This window comes from Acanthochromis polyacanthus, chromosome 12 (assembly GCF_021347895.1).
Source record: "Acanthochromis polyacanthus isolate Apoly-LR-REF ecotype Palm Island chromosome 12, KAUST_Apoly_ChrSc, whole genome shotgun sequence".
In the NCBI taxonomy this organism is placed as follows: domain Eukaryota; kingdom Metazoa; phylum Chordata; class Actinopteri; family Pomacentridae; genus Acanthochromis; species Acanthochromis polyacanthus.
In genome coordinates, this window is record NC_067124.1 from 11,835,622 (window position 1) to 11,862,939 (window position 27,318).

General features: G+C 40.0%; 1 protein-coding gene across 1 annotated transcript; it reads left to right on the forward strand.

The window, feature by feature from the left end:
* The first annotated feature begins 221 nt into the window (after positions 1-221).
* LOC110948228 (myelin basic protein-like) lies at positions 222-27,301 on the forward strand. The gene is made up of 3 exons (XM_051956380.1): positions 222-276; positions 3,150-3,251; positions 26,902-27,301. The coding sequence occupies exons 1-3, from the start codon at positions 222-224 to the stop codon at positions 27,198-27,200; spliced, it is 456 nt and encodes a 151-aa protein (XP_051812340.1). The 3' UTR covers positions 27,201-27,301.
* Positions 27,302-27,318: the final 17 nt, after the last annotated feature.

Genomic DNA, 27,318 nt, shown 5'->3' on the forward strand with positions numbered 1-27,318 from the left:
TTTTGTATACTATGTTATTATTCACTATTTAGTATTTATTTACTATCTATTTTACCATTTATTTGCTATTTATTTACTATTTTACTATTCTTTATCTTTTAGTAGCTATTTTATTCTTCAATTTTTAGTTTTACCTGTTATTTTTAACACGTCTATTTTAGATTCCAGTGTTCCTCAGTGGGAGCCATCTGCATCTGGGGCTTTGGCAGGGCCTAGGCCTAATGGCCCTGGAGCTAGCTGGCCTGTTGGGTCTGACGGGGCCTGCTGCTGCCCCGGGTGCGGGCGGCTCTCATTGATGGTGTTTCCTCTTTCTGGTGCTTCTGCTCTCAGCCAACAGACACTATTATTCTGTTACAAAAGTGTGTGTGTGTGTGTGTGTGCGTGGCTGTGTGACTGTCTGTGTGTGTATGTCTGTGTGTCATAGAAGTATGTTGTGGGGCAGATTTGGGAGGATGTGGGCATTGTCTTTTTATTGTTTTTTATTGTTTGTTTTTAACTTGTTAAGCACTTTGTGTTACTTTTGTTATGAAAAGTGCTATAGAAATTGATTGATTGATTGATATTTCACAACAGCAACATTATCATAAGGATGCAGCTTTAAGGTTCTAGCTTTGAAACCTCAACTAAAATGCAAAATATAATTATGCACATGAATGTGTCATTGTAGTAGTGTATAAACAAATGAAATCCATGCAGCTGAAATCCATGTCTCAGAATAAATCTTATGTAAAATCCTGACAACAAAGACTGATCAACATATGCAGAATTTACCATTGACATAAAAACATGCAAATCTCGGTTTCAAAAAATGTACCACCTTCTTAAATGCTAAATGAATGCGTTTCAGCATAATTCTGTTCACATAAAGCCCTACAGGCCAAAATGAGCAGAACTATCTCTCCTCTTCCTTCTCTCCCTCACTCTCTCTCTCGCTGTTGATCTTGGTCTTTGCTCTGTTGCCATGGCACCTCACAGCCTCACCTCTTCAATCTGTTTTGTGTTCTTATTAAAGGCTTCGTCACCTGAACCCAAAGCAGCAGTGACAGCGTAGCAGAACCTGAGTCACAAGATGAAGTCTTTGGTAAGAGGTCAAGATACACCTTGAGTTAGAATTTATATGCATACTGACATTACTCTGAACTCACAAACACAAAAAGAAAGAGATAAGCATATCTTTTTTTTTTTTTTTTAACATGTGTAGCTGATTTAAATAATGAATGAAAGAAATTTGGAAGTGCATAATCAGGGAGCATTTTTGAGCAAAGGGTGCCCCTCAGCATATACTCTGCATGCATTGGCGTATAGTGGATATGCAATCATGCAAATGCCTGCTAGAAATATTCAAAGTTGATGAGTTGGGTAATTTTCTTTCTTGTCCATATTAATATAGATTTTGCTAGTTTCTTTCTGCCATTCTCACTGAAGCCTGAGTCATAAAGCACAGCACTGAAATGTGATACCAGAAACCGGTGGAATCTGAAATTGCATCCTTGAGGCCACATTAACACAGCGGCTTCTTAAACTCATATCTTGAATCCGGATCTGTTTTTTCCCTTAATCAACAATAAAAAACTTCATTGTCACCACACGGACTCAGATGTGCAGATCCAGCTTTTGAGAAGTTATGAATGATGAATGAAACTTCACGAAGGAAGCCAGCCATTCCTAAAAGTGTAATTCTGAAATTAACATTCCATGTACCTCAAGAATTTCCAGTCTTTTCTCGGTTTCAGAAGTCTTGCCTTCAAGTCACATTCTTGGTGGCGTGTTGGTGTAACAGGACAAAGGTCATAAAGTACATTGTAATACTGCAGCTAAGCAGATGAGGGCAGAGTTTGATGCACAAGAAAGATGACATCTGCACGTTGGGCCTGAATTGACTGGCTTCATGGGTAGATGCTTTTACAAATTAGAATGAATGAGATTATTCCTGGGGCCAGAAGAAATCGCAGTTACTCATGCATTTTTATGAATCCTTCTTTTAATGAGGCAACCTTTCAAATTCAGTTTAGTAGAAGTACAAATCTGATTGCACTTTTTCATGCCTGGGATACACTGTATACTATAATTCAGAGCACTGCATGCTGAATATATTAACAGAAAAGCTCAATCAAAATTTAAATCAAATTGAAAATCTCTGATACCACAAAATTGCCATTGGCAGTCTTTTTTCTCAAATGAAACCATCAATGTCTCTGAGACTTCCTGTTGTCTTCTATCAATTGTGATGACAGACTGAGGGACAATACAGCCTTCAGGTGCCTCCCAGGCTGAAGGAAATTACTTTTTCCCCTCTTCACATATAATATGTGCTGTGGCCAAAATCCCAGAACCTAACATCAACTCCAGACCAACAGGCCTCTCATAGCTACCTGTTCAGACTTGGCGTTGAGCCAGGAAAGTAATCACATCAGCAATGAGAGCAGGTAGATGTTGGGAAAAGGGAATGTTGGTTGTTTTCACTGCAGGGAGAATAGAACCATCAAGCCTTTAGCCAGATCTGTCTAGGAGGAGCATCAGACGTTCAAGAGTCGGGGAATGGAAGACAAGTGCAGCCTGTTTGGACCCTTCTGTGTCAGTCTCGATTGTTTTCAGGGTGAGCTGAGGTGAAAAAGAGAGGAAGGATTGTCCACGTGTACAGACTATAGCAGTTACTGCACAGGAGATAAGTTAGCTGTATTTATGAAAGAGTTTGAATAGCATGAGTTGTAAATAGCTGACTGAATCAGATTGTAACTACTGCTGTATTTGGAAAAACAATAGTTTTCAATCATGGGTGTAGATTTTGTTTGAACATTTGGGTGGGGCACATTATGCATTAAGCAGCCATCCTGCCAAATGAAAATTTGAGTTTCAAATACTTAATTTCCTCTACTGAAATGAGTTATTTTGCTCCAATTGGTGCCTTTAAATGTTGGACATGTCTTTAAGAAGAAAACACACAATTCAAGCTTCAAGTTTCAAATTATAATAGAAAATAACGCAGTTAGGCATTAAGTATCGCTTTTAAATATTCATAATCTCAACTTCTCTCATTTAATATCATGAAATGGGTTTCCATGCATCCAGAAGACATTTTGAGGAGGGAAACAATCAAGAGATGATCCATCCATCCATCTATTCTCTATACACTGCTTTATCTTCACTAGGATCGTTGGATCTCGGGATCGAGCTGACGGTCCGCCGCGAGGCGAGCTACCGTCTGTCCCAGCCCCTGCCTCTCGGCATCCCCTCGATGCTCTTAGCTGAGTGTCCCACGGGGTCCATCAAGAGATGATGAAAAATAAAAATATTTAGTGCATTCATAATCCTTCATATTACATTTTCATAATTTCTGTCCTTTTGCTGCCATTATCGCCACTGTTATTAGTGTTACCACTAGGGTTGCCACCCGTCCCCTAAAATACAGAATTGTCCTTTATTTGACAATTAATTGTAGCGTCCCGTATTGAATCAATACGGGACGCAAATTGTTCCGTATTTTCATAAATGTCCCACACACGTCTGTCACACACGCATCAAAACTGCATAATAAACAAAATAAAACACAGGAAATATTAAGGGCAGCCAGTTTCATCTTCCTTAGACCCATGTAGCGAGGACTCGATGCGAGGTCCAGCAGGTCTGTTTGCCGGTCCTGTCACGGGTTTCCTGGTTACAGACGCTGCTGCTTCCGCGTGTTTAAAAATGTCTACACCCGAAACTCCACCACATCCAAAGAAGCAAAAACGTTTTCAAAAGCACAGACTGGAAGACTGGAACCCTGGCAATAGGTACAGGGCAAACTGTGTTTTCTGATGCTCATAGACTAGCTGAAGTAAGGCAGCATCAGGAGACCAACATGTAAGAAACATGAGAACAGAGAGAACCCAACCAGCAGGTCACAGTTGATCATCATCTAATCATCTCCTGAAGTCGCTTTGGTAAGGGACATCAGTACATGGTTGTGAATTTACCAGAGGATGATTATAGTCAGACTAATGTGGCCGTAGACTCTACAGTATTTTAGTGACTCAATAAATGCCTAAGTTGTTTAATAGTATTTTAAATGCTTTTTATCTTTTTAAATATTATTTATTTCATAACCTATATGTGATCAATAAATGGCCTTTACCTATCTAAAGAAAATCTCACTCAGAACTCTGATATGGTAACGGTACTAAATAAATAAGTCAGTAAATACATGCATACACACATAAATAAGTTAATACATTCATTGTGTTAAGAAAAGATTTAGATGGGAAAAATATCTGTAGAGAATTTCTTTGTACAGTTTTCTGCATTCAGTTGTTTATGTTTTTGCAGAATCCAGCATTACACACTGGTTGGCCATTACATTTTATTAGTGGGGTTTCACTGTTTAAAATTATGCCACATCTTTTTAGACAGAATCTGTGATCATAAAACAATACAAAACTCTTAATTTTGTGTTAATAAAGCACTTAAAGCTTTAAGTATGACTAAAGGCTTTTTTCCAAATTAGATATGCCACTCCTTGGGTGGTTGTGGCCCCGCGTTTGGTAAAGTTGGAAAGATATTCACAGATTCAGACTTCCAGCATCAATAACTCATTAGATGTAGGTTGTCAAAACATAAACAGTGCCTCTTTCCCATCGTAAGTCAGATGATGTGCTACAAACCCAGTTTTATCAAAAGTAGCTCTTTCAAGTTGCAGAATTAACGTTGGTGTCTCTGAGCAGCCAGCTGTGAACAGGGACCGCCTGCAAATTGCAAAACCGCTGCAACAGCAAAGAGAGACACAAATATTCAATAACCTCACTCTGATCCACTGTACTGTTACCAGAATCATTGCAGCCTTCAACTGGCTCCAGTTGACACCAATGTTATTCCTGCAGCTTGAAAGACAGCTACTTTTGATAAAACTGGGCTTGTAGCACATTGTCTGCCCTACAGCGATGGGAAAGAGGCATCATTTATGTTTTAACAATGTATATCTAATGAGTTATTGAAGTCTGAATCTGTGAATGTCTGTTCAATTTTACTGAACTGTGGCCCTTAGGAGCCGTGGTGGGTGTCCTTTATTTTTGTTTCTGAAAGGTGGCAACCCTAGTTACCACCACTAGTACTACAGCTACTAGAGCTAAATGATAAAATAATGTCTTAACAGGCAATATGGTGAAAAAATATTTTGAAAATTTCGACTTTGTTGTACCTGATTAGCACTAGTTTCAGCAAATTTCTGACACTGGAGGATAGTGAGCAGTAGAATATTCTAGTTATTTTTTAAAAATATTTTTGCATGTCATAAGATTATTTTATATCACCTCTAAAGTTTAGTTAGAACCTCAGAGCTGGGAAGTAGCTTGTCCTATCTATCTGTTGAGAGAACGTTAGCTTTAGCAGCTAAATTAGGGAGCTGTCAACAGCATGGTAAAGGATTCACAGTTTATCATCACATGTGGACATTTATGTAATAGTTATCAATACTCTTTTTGACATTTTAACTTCATACTGATGTAGTGTTACTAAATGTTTAAAATAAGAATTAAAACAAACCATGTGACAATGTCAGCATATTAGCAGCACGCCATGGTAGTGTATGTAACAGTGCCTGATACCAACTTCACTTAGGAGTTTATTTTATAATATTTTGCTGAAATTGTTCAGTTTTAATTAACAAAACTACTACAACTACTTAGTTATTCCAAAACTGCTACCACATAAATTAATAATGCCAATGTCACTATTACTACTACTAGGAAGAATAATGGAAATATATTATTAGATATGCCAGTATCTGATCTGATGGATTGTCAGTTTAGGTCTTTTAATCCATAGTCAATATCATAGTAATACATCAGATACAAAATCACTGAAACTGCTTTAGAGGGTAAAAGGCACCAACTGATTGAATTGCAAAGCAAAGTGTTGATCTAATTAGGGATGGGAATTTCGACTAATTTCCGAACCGACTAGTCGCCAATAAAATTAGCGACTAGTCGGTTCGGAAATTAGTATTGAACTTGCAATTGAACCCTTTAAGCGCCAAAGTCGCAATATTGCCACAAGCAACATTGCTGAACATAACAAGCCATAGCTTCAAATATACTGCCTCATGTGCCTCATGTACTGTACAACAGGAGATGGCGGACATCTGGAACTTCAATCTGAGCATCAATTGTGGGCGTGTTTTCATGCAAAGTTTTGGAGTTTACAGAGTTTGAAAACCGAGGAGACCAGAATCGCCGTCGGAGCGTATCGGAGCGCAAGACGGCACATTTTAGAGTGAGAAAACTCACCGTACCAATTTATTAGCCTAACTGCACTGTGTTTGTCTGCCTGTGTATGTTCAGATTTCATGTCACTGCAGATTGTTTAAGTATGTAATCATGCCTTTCTATGCAGTATCAGACAGTCACCATTCTGTCTCATTATTGTTTTCAGTGATTATCTGCAAGAAGGTAAGACCTCACAGAGGCTTCGTCAGATTGATCCACTTGATGTGCTGCTCCTTGTGCAGCTACAGTAATTAATGCTGCCTGTGTTAAACACTTTTTATTGACTAGCTTGGACCAGACTTAAAGGGTCCAAGGTGACAAAAGCTAGCCTTTGAAACCACTACCATGTGCAGGCATGAAATTACATACACTAGTTTGCTGTGGACGTCACCATGCTTGTTCATTGCTTCAGATATTAATTGGCCTGACCTATAGTGAAAAGCACTTATTTGTTGATCCTGTTGTTTACTGCTGTTGTTTAACTTCTGCTTCCTTACAAGGATGCTTCTGGCAGCTATATTTGATACCTGAATGTTTTCAAATGCAAGTTTAAGTGGAAATCTTTCCAAATTTGCAGGCGAGATGCAGCTTAATACGTGATCTGACTGCAGTGCATGCTACACTCTAAGATCAAAGTGAACATTACTGAGCTATACGTGCACCATGAAGAGATATTTAGTATTTATACTGATTAATGTGGTAAATGAAGACGGTGAATGAGAAGATGAATAAAAGCTTAGAAGCTTAAGTTCAAGAGCAGTTCATTTTAATTAAGGTTTTTAGAAGGATAAAGGAAAATCAAAGTTCTATGATCATGTGTATTCTGTCTGATTGATCAAAAAGCTCCTCCTGTGCACCTCAGTATTCATGTGAAGATTCCACCTTAACACTTAATGTTTAACTGCTTCTTTGCTCAATCAGCAGTCCCTTGTGATTGTGTGTAAAAATCCCATTTTCTTATCGGTTTTTAACTCATTGGTGATGCATTTAAACTTTGCTCTCATCTGTGCACCAAGGCTGAAGTAATTTAGCACCATTAGGTTGATCCAGAGCACAGGCAAAAGAAAAAAAAATAGGGAACTTCCACCAAATTGGCCCAGTGTGAGTGGTTTATGACAGGCAGGTTAACTGACTTTATTGGAGCGTGTTTTGGTGCGACTGTCATCAGCAGGCGTCATGACTCATCCCGGCCTGTCCAGTGTCTGGGGATGTCTCCATGCTGCACTTCCTGTTTGCACTGCTTTTTTCGGTGAAGAACAAACACCACCATCAGCTGTGCGGCTGTTAAAAGCCCATTATGACTCCATTACCTGGCCCAGCCAGCAGCCGGCCCCCGGCTCAGCAAAACAGGCCCCCTTTATCTGTCTGTCTGCCTGTTCTGTCCTGGCTCTGTCTGGGCAACTGTTTCCTCGTCATCAGAGGAGAAATGAGGAGAAATGAACAGGAGAGACGGATAAATGTGGGACAGACTTAGCACAGTTGCCTGACCAACTATTACAGGGCAAGGTAGCTTAAAGGGCCATATGGCTCATTTTACATTCAGCCCAGAAGCTATGGGCACACTGTGGAGGTTATTGATGGCAGGCATATACAAAGTATACAAAATATTTGCACCCCTACAATAATCTTCTACTTTTGGACATTTAACACACTTAAATGCACTGTACATATGTAGCTTATTTGTGTTTCTGTGTGGATGCTGTCCAGACTAAAGGTACTAGTCCTGCTGCCTCAACACAACCACAGCAGCTGGACACTTTTTGGAATAACGTTGCAAATGCCAATTTCACACCAAATGCGCCAGAGCACATACGCAGCACTTAACCTCACCAAGCAGCTGCCAAGCCCGCTGTACAACATACAAATGTCAATAGTCACACTGTTTATTTTTCAGCTTTGTATCCTCTGTTATACTGCCATGATTTAATTTTTTTCACCCAAATTGTGGCAGGATTAGAGAAAAGAGTTACGAGTTTCTGGCAATTCAAAGAAGCTTGAATTCAAGTTTTCGTGCTGTCATAACTTCTACCTTCTTTTGTGGACTCCTTTCTGTTTGGCCATAAAATCTCCTCGGCATAATGCTGAATTTGCAAATGTAATTTTGAAAGCCCTGTACAATTTTCTGAAACACATAATTGATTAAAAAAATACTTTAACAATGCGTAACAACAATGTGCATGTCACACACAGTCATTAGCCAGCTACTGCACAATTTACCATAATGAAACTTCAGATGTCAAAGGATGCTTCAGATAATCATTAGCAGGAAGCTTTTGTGAATTTTAGATAATTAGTCACACCTTGTAAATACAGAGGCTTTGTCCAATTAAAATAGACACATTCAAGTATGTCTTTAAGCTGTAAAGCAGTCAGGTTCATACAATGAACCTGAAAGTCTACGTGTAAGAGGGCTTCTTTGTCTTGAGCATTTGGCTTGAAAAGATAGTCTATTCTTTGTAATTAGTTTGTTTTTCAGCTTCAGTCTCTTCCTGCACCCACATTCATTGAGAGGATTTTAATGGGATGAATCAATAAGGGTTACCTAAGCCCTTATGTTGCAGGCCAATTTATCCTCATGCAAAACACTCGGCTATACACACACACACACACACATATATATATATGTGTGTGTGTGTGTGTGTTTTGTATTTTCTTTGTAATGAGTTTGTTTTTCACATTCAGTCTCTTCCTGCACCCACACACATGGGGGAAACTGGAATGGGGTGAATCAATGCAGGTTACCTAATCTCTTGTATTTTAGGGCAGTCAGTTGTCATCCAGTACATTTAGCTGCATATGGTATAAGTACAGAATCTTTACAAAGCAGAAATGTATCTCTTAGTATTTCTGTGTATGTATTTTCCTGTTGTTGCTCAGTTTTGCATATTAAAGAGCAGAGACAAGATAAATACTGAAGAGTACTGAGTCAGTGACCACTCCTCAGTGAGCCCTGGGCGGGACTCGGTTTATTCTCACATCACATTATCAATGCTTAGAAAAACCACTTTGTCTGTGAGGAACTATTTCTGCCTGCTGTTGAAGATTTTGTTTGTGAAAGTCTGTCGGATGAGGCTCCTGGGGAAGTTGACAGAGCAACTCTCGAGCTGCAGCAGCAGCTTGGTGTAAAGGTCCTCCACCAAGGAATTAACAAATGAGGAAAGAAATTATTTTAATTGATTGGAATGGAAATGCTCACACACTAAAATGAGCCACAAAAAGTGAGATACCTTCACACAAGGACACCAAGCTGCGTAGAACATTTTTACATGATTTAATGTTTGTAATCCAAAAATAGAATAATATACAGCTTGCACAACAGGCTAATACCACAGCATTTTAATGCACATTGCTGTGTCATTTTTCAGAGTTAAAGGCAGTAATCATCCTAAAGCAAATAAAAGGCCCAGTGCGGTTTTATAAGACACTTTTCAGGATTTTAGGCACCATGAGGACATCCATAGACACAGATTTGTGTTATATACACTGATCTTTCACTTTGAAAGGTAGACAGCTGTACTGCTCCTCCAGCCATTTCGATTGCCCTCACAAAACAACAGCTCCATTATTGTTTTCTCTCCTGGGTCAATGTTATATTTCTGCTTTTTCAAGAGTGCCTGGCAGGGTGCACATGATGTAAATGGTAATCATTTCCCCAGATCTGCAGGACCGTTTGTGAACATCCAAAAGTAGTGTGCATGCTGAGCAGCAGAGTTCATGCAAGAAACACCTAGATATGATCGAGTGCACATGTAGGGAGTGGAGTCCATTTTGGAGGACTAGAAATGTTGTGCAACAACATCAACTGTGTCCACAGCTTTCCAGCAGCAGATGTCATATTATTTATTTAAGTAGTGTAATTTGGAAACAGCCAAGACACTCACACAATAAAATGTCTCTCTTAGTTATTCTTGCCACAATTGTCAAGCAGGGATATTCCTTCCGGGCTGCACAGTGGGTAGTGGTTAGCACTTTCGCCTTGCAGCAAGAAGATCCCCGGTTCGAATCCCGGAGTGGGCCTGGGATCTTTCTGCATGGAGTTTGCATGTTCTCCCTGTGCATGCGTGGGTTTTCTCCGGGTACTCCGGCTTCCTCCCACAGTCCAAAAATATGCTGAGGTTAATTGATTACTCTAAATTGCCCGTAGGTGTGAATGCGAGTGTGATTGTTTGTCTGTATATGTAGCCCTGCGACAGACTGGCGACCTGTCCAGGGTGTCCCCTGCCTTTGCCCGAGTCAGCTGGGATAGGGTCCAGCACCCCCCACGACCCTAATGAGGATAAAGTGGTGTATAGAGAATGGATGGATGGATGGATGATGGTTATATGGAGATACTTGCAGCACCTAAGGTTGTGAAGAAAGATTATATATGTACGGTGTAATACAGATAAAGTATTATGTAAATTGTATAAACATAGTTTCTGGGAGACAGAGTTGCCTTCTGACTGTGTCAAGTGTATCCATCAACTGTTTCCCTCCTTGTCTCAGCCAGTGCTCTAGGTGCATGTATTGCTTCCTGTGAAGCCTAGTTTGAATCCTGCACAGAAAAGGCCACCAGTAGCCATGGAAAGTATTCTGGAGACACACAGAAACAGCCACTTGGAAAAGTGAATAGCCATTGTCAAAAACCCGGTGAATTTATCCCTCACAGTAAGTCTGTTAAGTTCTGTTGTTGTATCCTGAGGCATCTGAGGGAGATAATTTGGTTCAAACCACCTCAAATGTGGTGAGGTCGTAATTGGGTGCACCATTTTGACACAGTTTTTTGGCCACACCAACACAATTGCTGCTCTCCTTTCTTGCCAGAATTGGCTCCCTGCAACTTCCTTCTCTTCCCCACAATGAAATTCGGGTTGATCCAGCAAGCGTTGCTGATCCACCTCTTCTCAAGATCGTATTTGAGCTTCTGTCACTAAACTTGAATGATGAATTGTGTGAGCCAGTTATCACTCATTTCATACACTGTGCTTCCCTTCTAATTGCATTTGGGACCTACTGGCTACTCTTGAAATCTTAATGGTGGAAGAGTCAGACTGCATTGATTTGGTTTGTGCTTAGTGAGGTTAGTCAGAGTGCGTCTCTTTACCACTGACTGATAGGAAGCAGGAGGAGGATCTAAGAAACATCCACCTCTCTCTTCGCTCATTACTAACTCTGTAGAGAAGCTTCTGAAAACACAGATCAAGCTGTAATGAAAACAGAATCAGAACATGCTGTTTGGAAATTAGATTTCCCCAGGTGAAGTTTTGTGCACATTTAATATCTGGTTTAGTTTCTGGATGATGGACTTAATGCAACATTGTGTGCGATGTACACATCTTGGTATTCATTTGAGTGGCATGCCCTTTATTTGGCCCACACAGCTCAAGTGCTGTCCTTATATTTTCTTTATCACTCTGCTGGCATAATTGTTTGAATGCAACCATTTTTAAAGGATAAGAGTAAGCTGTTCTACTTTTCTTATATTGCTATTGGCCTCGTCAGACTTATCTACAGCTTCAGATACATAGCTTCAAAAATCCGCTAGCTGTCTGAGTATCCTTCATTAAAACTTTAAATAATTTCTCATAGCTCATGGCTTGCAGCTATCAGAAATGTAGTATTTTACATTTTGCTCCACAGTTGCAAGGTTTGGAAAAGAGTAAACTGCATAAAACAGTAAAATGCTGATTTATTTTAACCACAGATTTAAAGATCGTCAGACTCTGAGGTGGGTGGATGGGCTGCCCCATACATCGGATGAGGAGCTTGGACATCTGTAGGCAACACATACCTTCAACTAGATTTCCAGCTCCTTCACGTCGACAGGAGCCAGTGGCTGTTGTTTGTACATCTGTTTAGGATTCTTCTTGTCTTGGGTAACTTCTTAGGAAAGTTTTAAAGGCACATCGAACTGGGATGTAGAGCCAGAAATCACCAGAGGGATTATACAGGTCATTCCAGGACTGGAGGATATTTGGACCTCAAAATTAAAAAAAAAAAAACTTCTCTTTTACAATTTTCTGCTACATATTCATCAGTAATAGGTAATAAACTATCAAAGACTTGATTAGCTCGACTTACAAATCAATGATACAATTTGTATTGCAGGTTTTGTTCATTGTTTGATAACCCTACTCTAATCACAGTAACAGGGTTGCTAATCTATGCTAATGTTAGCTTTTTCTCAGGAGCAGAAGCTAGATATTTAGCTAGCTGTTACTGCTGAACAAGAGGACAAACTTACTGATGGAAAAAAGTAAAAATAATTTGTCTTATCCTGATAATATGCATAACAGGGTTGCATGAGGTAGAATGAGACATTCAGTCAAGGTTGACAATGATATGAAAATATGAAAGTAGAAGAGAGGACATAGCTTTTCGTTACCCATTCTTTAAGAAAGCTGTTTGATGATGTTAATTCCAGCGTATCATGTGATTCGCTGTTTTCTTCTTCTTCTTCTAGCGGCTTAAAAGGTTTTGCTAACAGGGTTGTTGTGAGACACACGTTCCATGAATAATAATTATTATTTAAATATTATGTTGATTTAAAAAATGTTCCCACATTTACAAGAGACATCAATGAAAAAAAAAAAAAGATTTAAATTTAATTTTAATTGTTTTATTTGAGATTCAATTTGATCATCAGGGGGGTGGGACAAGAGAAAAATGGCATTTTAGGGAGAACTTCAGACTTATTTGATTTTATTTGGTAGATTTGGTCTCAGGACAAATAAATTTATACAACTGCATGTTTTAGTATTTTGTAAATGGGTTTTTTTAAATTTAATGAGTGGGATGTAAAATGTCCTCCAATTCTGGACTGACCCATATATCATATTAGGCCTTGGGATCCACCAGGAGGAACTAGAAAGCATTGCTTGGGAGAATGAGGTCTGGAATTCCCAGTTTAGCTTGCTGCCACTACAACCCAACTTCAGATGAGCAACTTGGGGCAAACTCTGCAGTGTATCATAAATAAATAGTACTTCTCCTTTTAATGCCAGTAGTGATGCCAACTTGCATCATCTATCCGTCTTCAAAACTGAGCGTTGTCCTCTGTAGGGTTAAGTGCCTTTAGTGTCTGTGATGACTGACTGAGGACAAAGTTCTTGCAATGCTTTGTCAGGTTAAGTTGTGAATCTTAAATGCCACTCATGAGTTTTCCAACCATCTATTTCCATCCCAGCCGATCCACTCTAAGTGTAGCGTAAATAACGTCTTTCCCAATGCTTGGGCCCACATTGGAGGTAAATATATGTACTTTAAAGTATGTTTATTACAGTTTTCTGTTTCTCTGTAATGTAGCACATTTTATTTTTCTTACTTATAACAATATTTCTTCCCCTGGTGCAATTATCTTATACCTCTAAAAATGGAAATATAATATAAGAAACATGCAACGACTAGTCAACAAACTGCTACCTGACTAGGAAAAGTTTTGTCTGGGGGAAGCCCTCCTTTTGTCACATTAACTTCCAGTAGATACAGAATAGGAAATAGAAATGCTGTTTAGTGTGCATGGACCACCAGGCAAGCATTCATTTTCTTTTCAGAGCTAGATAGTCTGAACATAAACATGCATTAATACTGCATAAGATATGTTATGTTCCTTTGTGAGCAACAACAAAAATCCATGAACACAACACTGAGGTATTTAAAAGTAAATATGTTAAACTTGTTTCTTGTGGGAACTGTTGGGTCAGGTGACACTCTGTGGATTCATCATTGTGGGAAACGCCTTTTGTATATATTGTGCTTAGGCACTTTATCCATTGCTAAAGGAAAGATTTTAATCAGAACAGCTTTAAAAAACAGATACATGAAAGATTTAAACATATTCATGTTCGCATACACTGCCGTTCAAAAGTTTGGGGTTTGGGAAATGTCCTTATTTTTGAAAGAAAAGCAGTTTTTTCAATTAAGATAACAATAATTAATCAGAAATCCAGTCTAGACATTGTTAATGTGGTAAATGACTATTCTAGCTGGAAACGGTAGCCTAGCCACGCTAGACCCATGCTCTGAAGACGCAAGGGTCTAGGCACGCTCGACAGGGAAGGAGACGGGCTAAAAGGTTGTCTATCAAATCACTCTTCAAGCAATTGGGTAGGTATACAACCAATCAGCGCTACGAATAGGCTCCTAGAGCGCCGGAAATCAGAGGATGCGGTAGTTCGGTGAAACCTTATTTATACAGTCAATGGGTGAAGCTCAAGTATATTACAGACATGTTAACAGAAAGATTATTCAGAGTCGGTGCTAATGGAGCTCAACGACTGTTGTCGTTTTTGTTGTCGACCCTGGCAGAGAATTAAATTCGTTGCCGTGGGTTGTCTAGCACGGCTAGGCTAGTTGTTTCCGGTTGTTTCTGTCAGAATCATCGCGCCTCTGTCGTCACTTAGTTACGCCCGCCTTCTGACTCTACACTTCATGGTGATTCGTCCGGCCAGTTTTAGGAGCATCCAACCTCGAGCCTTATGGAGGGTAACTAGACCGACCCTGGCAGAGAATTAAATTCATTGCCGTGGGTTGTCTAGCGCGGCTAAGCTATGGAAACGGCTGATTTTTAATGGAATATCTCCATAGGGGTACAGAGGAACATTTCCAGCAACCAGCACTCCTGTGTTCTAATGCTACATTGTGTTAGCTAATGGTGTTGAAAGGCTAATTGATGATTAGAAAACCCTTTTATAGTTATGCTAGCACATGAATAAAAATGTGAGTTTTCATGGAAAGCATGAAATTGTCTGGGTGACCCCAAACCTTTGCCCAGTAGTGTATATTAATTAGCTCATGCGTTGTTTTTTTTATCCGTTATCAATGCTGAGCTTACCTTCATTGCTACTCACTTTCATTTAAATTGACTGACACATATTAGTTGTAGAAATTATATATCCCCATATATAATTTTAAATCATGCAGTGAAACATTATTTGAAATTATTTTCTGTCTGCTAGACCTGTTTTGGTAGACTGCATTAATGACTAAAACAATGTTTTTTGCATGTGGTTTCTGATTTGCATCTGTCATGTGTATGCTGTGTGTTGTCACTGAGATGTGTAAGCACTGCTGACTGTGCATACAACACAGTACTGAGAATATGTATGAGTTTGGCCTTCTGCTGTGGATTTGTCAGTCGTACACGTATAAAATTGCAGCGGCTCAGTCACTTGTCTCTGTGGCGGAGGCAGACACTGGCTGGTACGGGCCCTGGCACTGCCAACATGAAGCACCTCCTCTCCTTCCCCCTCAAAAGGTCTGATTGTTAAAGGGCAGCATCCATCACTGGTCCAGTGTTCTTTGGTTTGACACCATTGTTCAGATTCTCCTTTTCTGTCCCCTCTCACCTTGCTTCCTTGCCTCTGATTGCTTCCCATTTCTGTGAGCTTTTTCTCATCTCCGATGGATGAATTTATCCCTCAGAAATGTGAAATCTGGACGGCTGATCCTCTAAATGTGTTTTTACACAAGCACGTTCATCACCTCTCTGTGGATTCTGTGTGTTTGTGTGCCATGTTGTAAGAGATTGTGGCTCAGTGTGGCCATGAGTTCAGGAGACCACGTCATCTGGCCTTGACCATCTGGCAGGACAATCACTGAGTGTGCGTGTGTGTTAGCTGGGTTTGTGGCTACAAGAGTCCTAGGGGAGGGGATGATGGGTAACCAAGAGAGTACAAAAGTACTACCCTAGCTGCTGCATCCCATATGTCAGACAAGTCTTTCCCCCTCAGGGAAAACAACAAACTCAACGTAAAGTGGAAGTCCAGCTGTGAATGAGCACAAAGTGTCTGTGGATATCTGTGGCTCTGCAGCAACAGCCACATTATGTCTATATCCACTGATGATGGATTACAGTTTACACCTCAACATAATAGCTTCAAGTCTGTTTCTTTATTGATCACATTGTTTTTATTTATTGGATCACTCTAACAGATGCTAACTGAAGAGCCCACCTACGCTCATCTTCCACAGCTGCTAAAGACTGCTGGGTCGATGTGTTGGGTCAGTTGAAAAGTGAAATACTTTAAATCTAAGACAAGTTTATCACATGATCTAGACAAGTATTACTTTGGTGCATTTAGGAACACATTTTCATTCATAACTCACTACACACACTTTGTGGCTTGCTGCATTTACTACATTCTTGCATCTCTGGTGGGTATTTACAAAGAAAATTACAAGTACAGGTGTACAATTACAGATGGATGACAATAGATTCCAGACACATTTTGAAAAATGCTTAAATGCATCCATCTCTGTCACTGCAGCCTAGTGTAAATATGTCAGGAAGTAGTCACACCTGTCAGCAACAATGACAATGATAGCAAAATTAGACAAACGATGACTCTAAGTGTCTCAAAACTCGCGCTTCTAAAGAAGACAGAACCTGCTTTTCTAGCATTTTTCTCACTTTTGATCATTCCTGACCAGTCACTGAATAATAGATGTGAGTTCATGCCAACTAAATATTACTCTGGCAGTGTGTGTGTTAACCAGTTGAAAGGTTTTAGCTACTTTTTAGCTTCAGATCACTTTCTAGATGAAAGTTGAAGCTACAGAGACTTGCACCAGAAAAAGTAAAAACGGATATAATCAGATTTGTGAGCTTGCTAATTGAGATGTATGTGTGTTGCTGATGCTGACCATATCTGATGGGGAAAAAAAAAAACATTGTTTTATTATGTTATCGTTTGCAAAAGAACTACACTCTAAGATGAGGTAAAAAGTCTGCCAGACAAGAAGCAAGATGCAGTAATCTTTGGGGACAGGGAGGCACAGTTAATTTCTCAAAGGAAGTTAAAGGATTTGTGGTGTCACACTGTTTTGTGCATATGAAAAGTGACAGAAGTAATTTTGTGAAGAATGCTGTAACCATTGGATAAGTCTTTCAGGCGAAGCAATGTCACAGTCTCAGAGCAAACCAAAACATCATCAGTCATATAAAATACAGATCTGTATCCAGCATCCAAGTCCCCTTCTACAGCAAAATATTTTAAATTGATGAATGCCTCCTCAGTGTTTGGGAGATGTTCCTGTTTATTAAACTGTCCAGACAGAGAAAAGAGAAGACTGATGTGAGAAGCTTTTTCAACAGGGCCTGCAGTGTCAGAATCCACCTTAGTCTATTCTTCATATGCAGATCCAGCTGTCCACTATCGCTGTATTTATTGGCATGTGCTCTGGTGCAGTGTAAACCTTCTGTTTCCTGATGTGTGAAAATACTCAGAGCTCTGAGGATGGCTTTTAGCATTGTATTGACCATTTTGATTACAGTGCTATTTGCTGTTGGGAGAGTTAAAGCTAAAGCTGGGCTCATGCTACAGGTTTCAGGCTGCTTTTCCCCCATTTCATCCTTCCCGGCAATGAGAGGAGAAATCTGAGTCTGAGTAAGTCGATATAGAATAGAATAGAATCACTTTAGTCATCCCCAAAGAGAAATTCAGTATTTATTGATTATATATTATTAATAATTATTAATAATTGTATTAATATATTAATAATTATAATTAATAGTTATTAATTGATTATTGATTTTATATTATTAATATTTGCTGAAGATTATTTGGTATTGTATAAGAGTTTACAGATCAATCTTCGGACTCATAGGGACCACCACCATTAATATCATGTTTGATATTTATGAGTTAAAAATGGGATTGGTTTTGATTATCATGCTAATGTGTGGAGCAGCACACACCGTTGCCAAGCAATGTAAAACAAACTATCCCCTTGGGGCTGATGTTGCCACAGATCTCGACAGTCCACACAGTTCTCCCTGAAGAATTGACAAACCATGTTGACTGCATCTTCACAATCATTTTCTCATCCAGACTTTTTGAAGCCTCTGCTTTTTTCTCATTGCAGAGTAATATTAGTGTTGTTACAGTTGTGTCACCTCAGTCTCTATTTTGTGTTTACATTTGCATTCCCATGAGATCGTGTGAGGTGCGGCACTGCTTCCTTTTAGCATGATAATCTTAAAATTTTCTGTAATGTGTGATGGGACAGTATTGGTTCTCCCTGGTGGTTTAGTGGTCAAGACTCTGCGCTCACACTGCCACGGCCCAGGTTCACTTCCTGGTCAGGGAATGTTTCTCTGGTGGCTTAGTGGTTAGGGCTTTGGGCAACTATACATAAGGTCAAGGATGCCATAGTTTGGTTGACTTTGTACTTTGACCCCAATAAGCCGGAAAACATGAAAACTGTATTTTGATGTACTCTGTGCAATGACATTACAGTTGAATCTCACCCTATTTTATTTGCTAGTTACTCCACCAAGGAACATGGCAGAGTTATGTGACGACTGGCTTACGATTGTCCTTCTGTTATTCCGTCTGTGTGCAACATTACTCAAAAACGGACAAACGCATTTGGATGAAATTTGCAGGAAAGGTCAGAAAGGATTCAAAGACCGTATTTTTGCAAGATATTGGCACAGCGTCACTGTAACTATGACTACAAGTGAACACTGCATCAGCTGCCTTCTAACGATCACATGATTGCGATGCTACTAAAAATCGATCGTTGCGGACTTATCAGGACTTACCCATCCGAAATGATACAAGGAAGAATTGATTAGGTTCTGGGGGGTTTTCTGAGTCCCATCAATTCCCATTGTCTGCTCCATATTTAGGTCACGCAATTCGGTATCCGTACATGACGTACACATGCATAACACACGGCTGTGCTCAGCGCAAGGTAATTTTTTTAATGGGTATATCTATATTGAATGGCCACATTCCATAGTGCCGTGATTTCTGATCATCAATACCTCATAAACAAAAGCTGCATTTCTAAAAAAAAAAAAAATACTGCATTTCTGACAATGCTACACAGGGGAATGAACAACCTTGGCGGAGTACTGCACTCTCTGAGTGCTTTTCTTGTCTCATAACTTTTACCGCTGGTGTGTGATGCAACCACATTCCAAAATCAATTTTTGTTCTTTCTGATTTCTCTCACATTAAAACTCCTGTATTGTGACTGTTACAACCTCAGCTCGTTATGGGGAAAAGGGAAGTAACATAAAACCAGTTGGTAATGGTATTGAGGATATTTATTAACAAAAGAATAAAATTATGTCAAACATCAAAAATAAAATGAGGCAATAACTAAATGAGTGCTGGGAACTAAATACAAAATGAAAACACAAAGAGACTCTAACCTAGAGTTTTGTCCAAAATAAATCGTAACAATCAAAATTAGCGTGAGTGACATACAATGAACGAAAAGACTAGTGCCTCAGGTAAAGACTAGTGCCTCCAAATGTACAGGGCTTTAGAATGTCTAACAAAGTTCACTAAGCCGAGGCACGCGAGCAGGGCTGGTTACAGCGGCAAGCTGCCGAGCTTCAGGCTTGCCGGCTTCTTATACTGATCCAGCAGGCTCCGGATTGGCAGACTTCGGTTCAGGTCAGCTGCTCTAAATCAGATTCCAGGCACAGGTGAGGAGGAGGATCAGCTGCAGCGGCAACCTGAGAGCGTAACAAAAAGACACAGGCACACGCACACGCACACACACAAGAGGAGGAGACCAGAATACGGCGGCACCCGTAACAGTGACCTTAAGAAGTTAAACTGTGATTACTCAGCTCTGATACATGCATCCAGCTGGCTTACGACTTCAGGACATTAGTCATGTGTGTATGTATGAATGTGTTTTGGGCTCTCATGTCTCCATGAGTGAGGAAACGTCCCTCAACACTGTGCTGATGGCATCAACCCATGCAGAGCTCTGTTATTCCCATGTGCTGACCCACTGTCCTACTAGAGACACCCATTCATACTGGCTGCCAATGAAAACCTCATCCTCCACAAACATGTCTGTCATGACACAGATATAGTACTGTGTTTAAACGTCAAGCTGAACAGAGCAGTTAAAATTAGGATTCATAAATGAGCTTGTAGAATATTAACCTCAAACCACAGCGTCTTGCACTTTTTTAAGAACACAATGCTAATACTAATATTGATTTGGGCCTCCCTTTGCTCGCAAGTAACCTCACTTCTTGGTGTCATGGATTCCATAAGATTTTTTTTAACTATTCCTTTGAGATTGTGACCCATGATTGCATTCGTCAAAGAGTTTTTCAGCTGTACGGTCCTCTGTTCTACTAAACCCCACAAATGTTCTGCTGTATTTAGATCAGGCGACAGAGGATGCCACTGAAGTTATTGTAATGTTCATGAAACCAGCGCACATGATCAGCACCTCAAATATCCAAATGGCGTCCTAACTGTGATATTGGGAATAAATGGGCCAAAAGAATGCCACTCTCCACACAATTACATTGACATACATAGCAATCAAATATTCTGATCTGCATGATTGGATGCACTTCACTGCTGCCACATGATTGGTTGATTGAGTAATTGCATGAATAGGACTGGTGCGAACATGATAATATGATTAGACAGTTTTAGAGAAAAGACATCCTTTAATCAACTGTTTAAGTAACTCCTTCAGAAAAAATACTTAATGGCTATAAAATGTATTTTTTTTTAAAAAAAAGGCTATATGGACACTACCGGTAAGAAGTTTGAATACACTTTCTCATTCAGTGGTTTTTATTAAATTATTTTGTACATTATAAATTAATACTGAAGACATCAGAACTATAAAATAATACATTTGGAATTATGTTGTATACAAAAAATTAATCTTCAGTATTAATCTATAATGTAAAAAAATAATACAAATAAATAAAAAGCATTGAATGAGAAGGTGTGGTCAGGCTTTGGACTGGTAGTGTAATTGTAAATCAAATATGTTTGGATATCTAACTTTACGTAGAGCATGGCATGCAAATTGTTGATATCAGCCAATATCAGCTGTAATTGCTACTGTTCTCTGACATCTTAAGGAACAAGTAATACAAGTTAGCAAATGACCAAAAGATTATTTAATGATGAAAAGAATCGTTGGTTGCAGCCCTGGCCTGGAATAAATCAAAACAGTCATTTGTTGTGATATTGCCTCTGTAACAGCAGCAGAATGAGAGGCAGCTTTGATTAATACTGCAGAGTATTTTTTTTAAAAGAAGCCAGCTTAGTTATTTCAAATGGAAAATACACTGTTCACACATCTATTGATGACTGAATGTTTGATCAACTCCTGTCAAGAAGATAAGAGCGATATAGGAAGAGGTGTATAATTAGAAAGAGAAAATTGCTGCTCTTTGACAGAAAACAAATCGAAGTGAGGAGCTGTTGGTGTTGACAGGCCAAAGCTTTCATTATGTTTGTTGCCAGGATAGAATAGATACAGGAGCTCTGACACTGCTGTGTGTGTATAAGATTTACAGCAAGCCAAGATCAAACTAACTGTTGTAAGGCCTTATTCTTTGCTTGTCTAAGTGCTTTCTGGGTGTGATTTGCTATGCCAGAGAAAGGTGTTAAACTAAATCATCTTGACTTTATCGCAGCTTAACACAATTGCTTCCCCATCCCCTTTTAAAGTTGCTGCTTCAAGTGAAATTGAGAAGTGGTGACCGTGGCTTGAGTTACAAGGGTGTGGTTCTGTTATAGCTCTTATCTCCTCCAGGAAAATCTCTGGAGGACTACCGTCCTGAATGCCAGATGGGGTTTCGGAGACAGAGGACGTCTTTTTTACTGCGAGCTTGTGGGTGCTTCAGATCCACCATGAATGCAGCGGCAGAAGGATTCTTGCCCCTGGGTGGGAGGGTTGGTCCGGGGCCACATAGCGATGGATGCTTTTTCAGAGGAATGCTTCCCGTGCCTTTATCCCACCACAGTCCTTGTTGTTGTCCCAGATGCAAGGCAGCACATCCTCCTTGCACCGAGGAAGAGGAGGAAAAATGAGCAGATTGAGGCCCACTCCCTGCATACCTCCTCCCTTCGAGATGCTGATCTTTCTCCTCTCGCATGAATGTCTTTGATGAACAGATCTGGCAGGTCGTCTGTGGTGTCAGGGACTGAAGTGGGGATGATAATTGTTTTCGGCGCAGTAATTAGAAATTTGCAAGGCAGCAGATGACATCAGTTGTCCCTTTTAATTTTACCTGTCCATCATGGCACTTCACTTGTCACAGGAAAATCTTGGAGTTGCCATGGTGAATAACATGAGGCACCAAGCTGTTATCCGGTCACCTTCGAACTGTGATGATGCCTCGGCTGCATTATGAGAAGCTGAAACCATGTTTTGAATGAGGCTCCTGCTGTTAATGAAGGCCATATATATGTGACGGAGCAGGCTCTGAATTTTCTGACTTCTCCGGTGGTTCGAGGACCCCTTTTGCTAAAGCAATGATGGCCGAGCTTGAGACACTATCATGATCCTGGGATTTCAACCCATGAATAATTCCAATATTTCTGAAAGGAAGCAGCAGAGTGAAGTGAGCACACTCCGAGCAGACCCTTGCTTCTCACTGCAGCGCCGTGCGTCACACTGTTAGATAATTGGCCCTTAGTGTTGTTTACAAGTTGTGCTTCTTTTACATAACCAGTGCCTTCACAATGATAACCCTGCAGCTGAAAGGAGAGGGGTTGTTTATGTGGTGAAAGAACACAGAATCAGAAGAATCATGCAGTGCCATATTTGAACTCATACAAATCAGAACACAACTTGAAATTTCAAAAATCGTTGACTAGAAGATCAAGCTGTGAGCGAGATCCGACTCTTGCAATTAATGATGTTGGTTAGATGGTCTGAGGGTTGATTTTCTGACTCATTGCACTTGTTATTGAACTATAGAGAAGATTGAATCATGAAGTCAACAAATAAGTCAGAGATTGACTGTATTTAAATGTTGATCCTTGTCCTAACTAAAAAGTCTGCACACCCACTGTCACAGTGACCCAGCTGATGATATCTGGCCGCTATAAAGGCCTTTCACTGTGCCTCGCCTGTGTCAGGTTAGTCTTCTAGGAGGCACTGTGAGAGCTTAGGATAATGATGCAGGTGGTATAGCAGAAATGCCTATAAGAGGAGCAGGAATGATTACAGAATATATTAAAGGAAACTAGAAGAAACAAGCCAGCTGTAAGGCAAAAAGAACTCAACAAACGAGCACACAAGGACATGCGGTCCACCCATCTTCATCATCTGCCATGCCGGGCGTGTCGCATTACATTAATTGCAGATCCATGAGCTATTGTTTTGCAGGCACACCTAGGTATTGTCGCAATTTCCTGCTTTGCCTTATTAAACCTAGAAAAAAAAAGATTTTAGAGATTGTGAGCTTCAAGGTTAGATGCTAGAATATCCATTTCCCTTCTGTCACATTTTGCTCATTGAGCTGAAACTGTTATCTAAATTGATGTAATATTGTTTACTACGGACGTGTTTTGCTGTTTTGGACACATTATAATCAAATGCAAAGGTTAGACAATAACAATGAACTTGCCTGATCACAGCAGCCATTAAAAGAGCATTATTTAGTCGATTTATTTAGTCTATTATTAAAGAGGTTTTCGTCAAATAATTGGGTTTAAGTCACCTTGTCATTCACTACCCTTCATTATTAGGCAGCTGGAAATGCAGGGAGGAGAGGACTTTTTGTTTTCCTCAGGAGAATACAGATTGGAGAGTGAATCCGAGTTGCCTAAGATGTTCAGTAATCACTGCGTCATCTCCATTGATTAACAATCCTGTCAATTACCCATAAATGTATTATGGCCAAGGACACCCTGTTATTAATTAACCTCTATTAAGAGCATACAAGGAGTCATCTGATGAGCACATTACTCATCAACACACACAGACTTGTTGAACATGCTGTATTGTAAGTATTATGTTCAAGTATTATGGACTGTGACGGTAGTTAATCCATGTCAGGGTGTTTTTTTACTCTCTGTAAGTCATATTTTATTGGTGTGGTAGTAGCAGATGACAGCAGTGCTGGGCTGAGAAAAGTGAGCGCCAAATGATGGATGATGCAAATTTAAGAGGACCCGTGGGCAGGCAACTAAATGGTAGAAAAAGAGCAGCTCTACTATTTGCTCCTCTCTTTGTGACAAAATATCATAGAACCCCTTAGAGGGACCAGCAGTGTAAATGAATATTTACTGCCAGTAACAACAAATCATAAGTTACTTTTCAGGTTGTTTACTGTAAGCAGATAAATGAGTTAAAATATGTTGAATTGATTTTTTTAAGGGTCTGTGGATGAAGTTTCATATACAGTCACGTGAAGTCAACAAAACAACTGGTGTGACCACCCCCATACCATCTGCTACAGGACGCCTCATCTCCCTTAATATAGTCCTTTATAACTCTGTTGTTAAGCTGTTGAGAAACTCTTTGGACTCATCAGATGCGTCATTGTAGTATCTCAACATGACAAGTGTCTCTTTTTGTTACTTTAAATGTCTTTCACACGTCTTACTGCACTCCACAGTTCAGTTACAATTATTGACTTATTCTACAGTGATCCCTCTAGAAATGTGACCGTACAATTAATTGAACATGCAGCGTGACTCATTGAAGAACATTTCTGGTGACTGTAGAGGCAACAAGCTAAGTTTTAATTTGCCAACAAAGCCCTGGGAAGCAATGTAAAAACAGTCTTATATTCTGGGCTTTTTTCTCAACTTAATTTTAACTGCATGAAAAAGTTGGGGGGCAAATAAAAAATACTTTTCTGATAATTTGTAAAAGCCTCTGAAAGAGGAATTATCTAGGAGAAATCACCGCATCCTGGGGATGGCATGAGGAGTGTGTGTAATGCGGTGATAAATAGCTTTTAAACCCACTGCTAGATTAATGGTTAAAGCCCTGCATGAATCTGACTCAGGAACGCTGAGACAAACTGACCTGACAGTATCACATCTATTGCACTGATCATTTCATTTTTTTTAATCAAGGCCTTTGAAAAATGCTGCAAATACTTTTTTTCTTAATATCAGATTCTCGTCTTCCACTTCTGTTTTTGTCTGACCTAAAGTCTTCAAAAGATGTCTTTGAATAGAATGTGTCATCTGCTTAAAGCAACTCTTATCCCTACATTTTTTTATCAACCTAAAATGAGGATTTTTACTGTTTCACTGTGTCCTTTAAAAGCCGAGTTGACTTGATTTTTTAATAGTTTTTACACCTCGGCAAGAATTTAATTATAGGGGGAAATTAGACGTGAAGTGAAGCTGTTCTATCCTAGATAGAGTGCCATTATTGGATCTTTATACCATCCTGTCTTATAACAGCAGGGTTTGGAAAAGACGAGACTTCAAATGCTTTACATGAAAAACTTGCTGTCGACACCTCTCAGGCTTCTGTTTAGGAGCTGTGAAGCCCCTGATGAGATTTTGGAGAGTCAAAATCAAAAGCAATACATCTCAGTATTTCCTCTTTGCTGACATGCCTCACAGCAATCGGTTTTGAATGTATATTTTAAATATTTTGTTCTTCCTCGTGAAAAACGAGTGAGTCGAAGAAAATCCCGCAGGTGGTGGGCAGCAGGCACAATACTGTATCATCATCCCTCAGTGCAGCTTCTGATATGAGTGAAAAAAGAGGCATAACAATGAAATTTTTCCCTAAACTGTGTTTTGACAAGTGACTTCTGTGTAGAGTTCTGGTGTTTGCATGACAAACAGTCGCTCCTCTCCATGAAGTATAGAAGTCCATTTCTTCCTATAAATCATACTGGCTTCTGCACTTCATCTGCGCTCCCATTTGATTTATGACTTGCAAATCTGCCAGAAGGAAAACAAGCTGAAGAAATTATCGGATGTGTTGTTTTCCAAGTAATTCCATTTTTCCAGAATTGTAAGGAGTCACAGTTGAACTTCTACATACAGCAGCAGAGAACTGGTTCCTGCTCTGCACCCACCGACAGCAGCCTCGTAGCTCTCGGGCCCCAAATCAGATAAGTGTCACCGTGCATCGGGTTGAAAATCCATACTTATAGGAGTTATTTTAGTGACACTGGGCCCTTTGTCTCTCTGTAATAACTATGCAGCTCTGACAACAGGCCACTGTTTCGACCAATATTAGCATGCAGATTCTCTGGTGTAGTGCTACACCATTTCTGTTAGTACAGTGTGTATATTGTTTTGGAGGGAGGAATGCACTGGATGTCCTCTGCTGTAGGAGCGGGCCAGCTTAATGGATAGTTGTCAAAGTGAACGTTTCACAAACAGCTGTATTGCCATTTCAGTGGAACTAATACCACTGAACATGCACTGAATTTGCATGGGTGAAGTGAAACATTTACTGCGATGTTTTTTGGGAAATGGGATCAAATGCATTACAGTGGGTTGACTCTTTCTGTCAAATTTAGTGGATTTTTTTTTATTGCCAGAGCACAGTATTGATTGTGTTACTGGGAAAAAAAATCAAAGTAGTTTTTTTTAATCATTTTTTTGTAGTTTTCTATTCAAATTAAGCTGAATTTGTGAACATATCCGCTACAGCAATGTTTTAACTTAAAAAAAAAAAAAAAGAATCCGTGGGTGGGTGGTAAAAGTGGCATCTAAGGAAAAACAACACAGGCAAAATAAATCTTTGGAACTGATTAAACATTTTTGATTACACGTCTTTAATCTCACATTTTCCAGCCCAGCAGGTAAGCTTCATTGCAGCTGAAATGTGAAAAATTAGCTCTGCTGGTGTCGGCTGCAGCAGGAAGGGCCCCATCTCCTGAAAAGAGCCCATTGTGCTGCTCTGGTTTGTTGTGTGCCATGCAGGCCCGAGCCCATAGATGACCCTTGTTATTTCTGCGCAGGCTTGGGTGAGGCAGATGCGAACCAGAACAATGGCTGCGTCTCGGAGAAGCCGGCGGTGACTGACTCCACGGGCGCTGAGGGCCCCCGCCAGCCCTGGACCCCCGCCAGCACAGCTGACCCTGACGCCGCCACACCACGCCCCCACCTGGCCCGCCTCTTCTCCCGAGATGCCCCGGGCCGAGAGGACAACACCTTCAAAGACCGACCCTCCGAATCGGACGAGCTGCAGACCATCCAGGAGCACAACGGAGCGGCTTCAGAGTGCGGGTCGGAGAGCCCCGAACAGGACTTAGATTAGGCTAGCTTTTTTTTTCTTCCTTTCTCCTCTCTTTTTCCTCCTCTGTCCTCTGCGCTCTCATTTAAGGGAGACACAAAACCCCAACATTTGACAAACACAAATATATACTACCAACTGC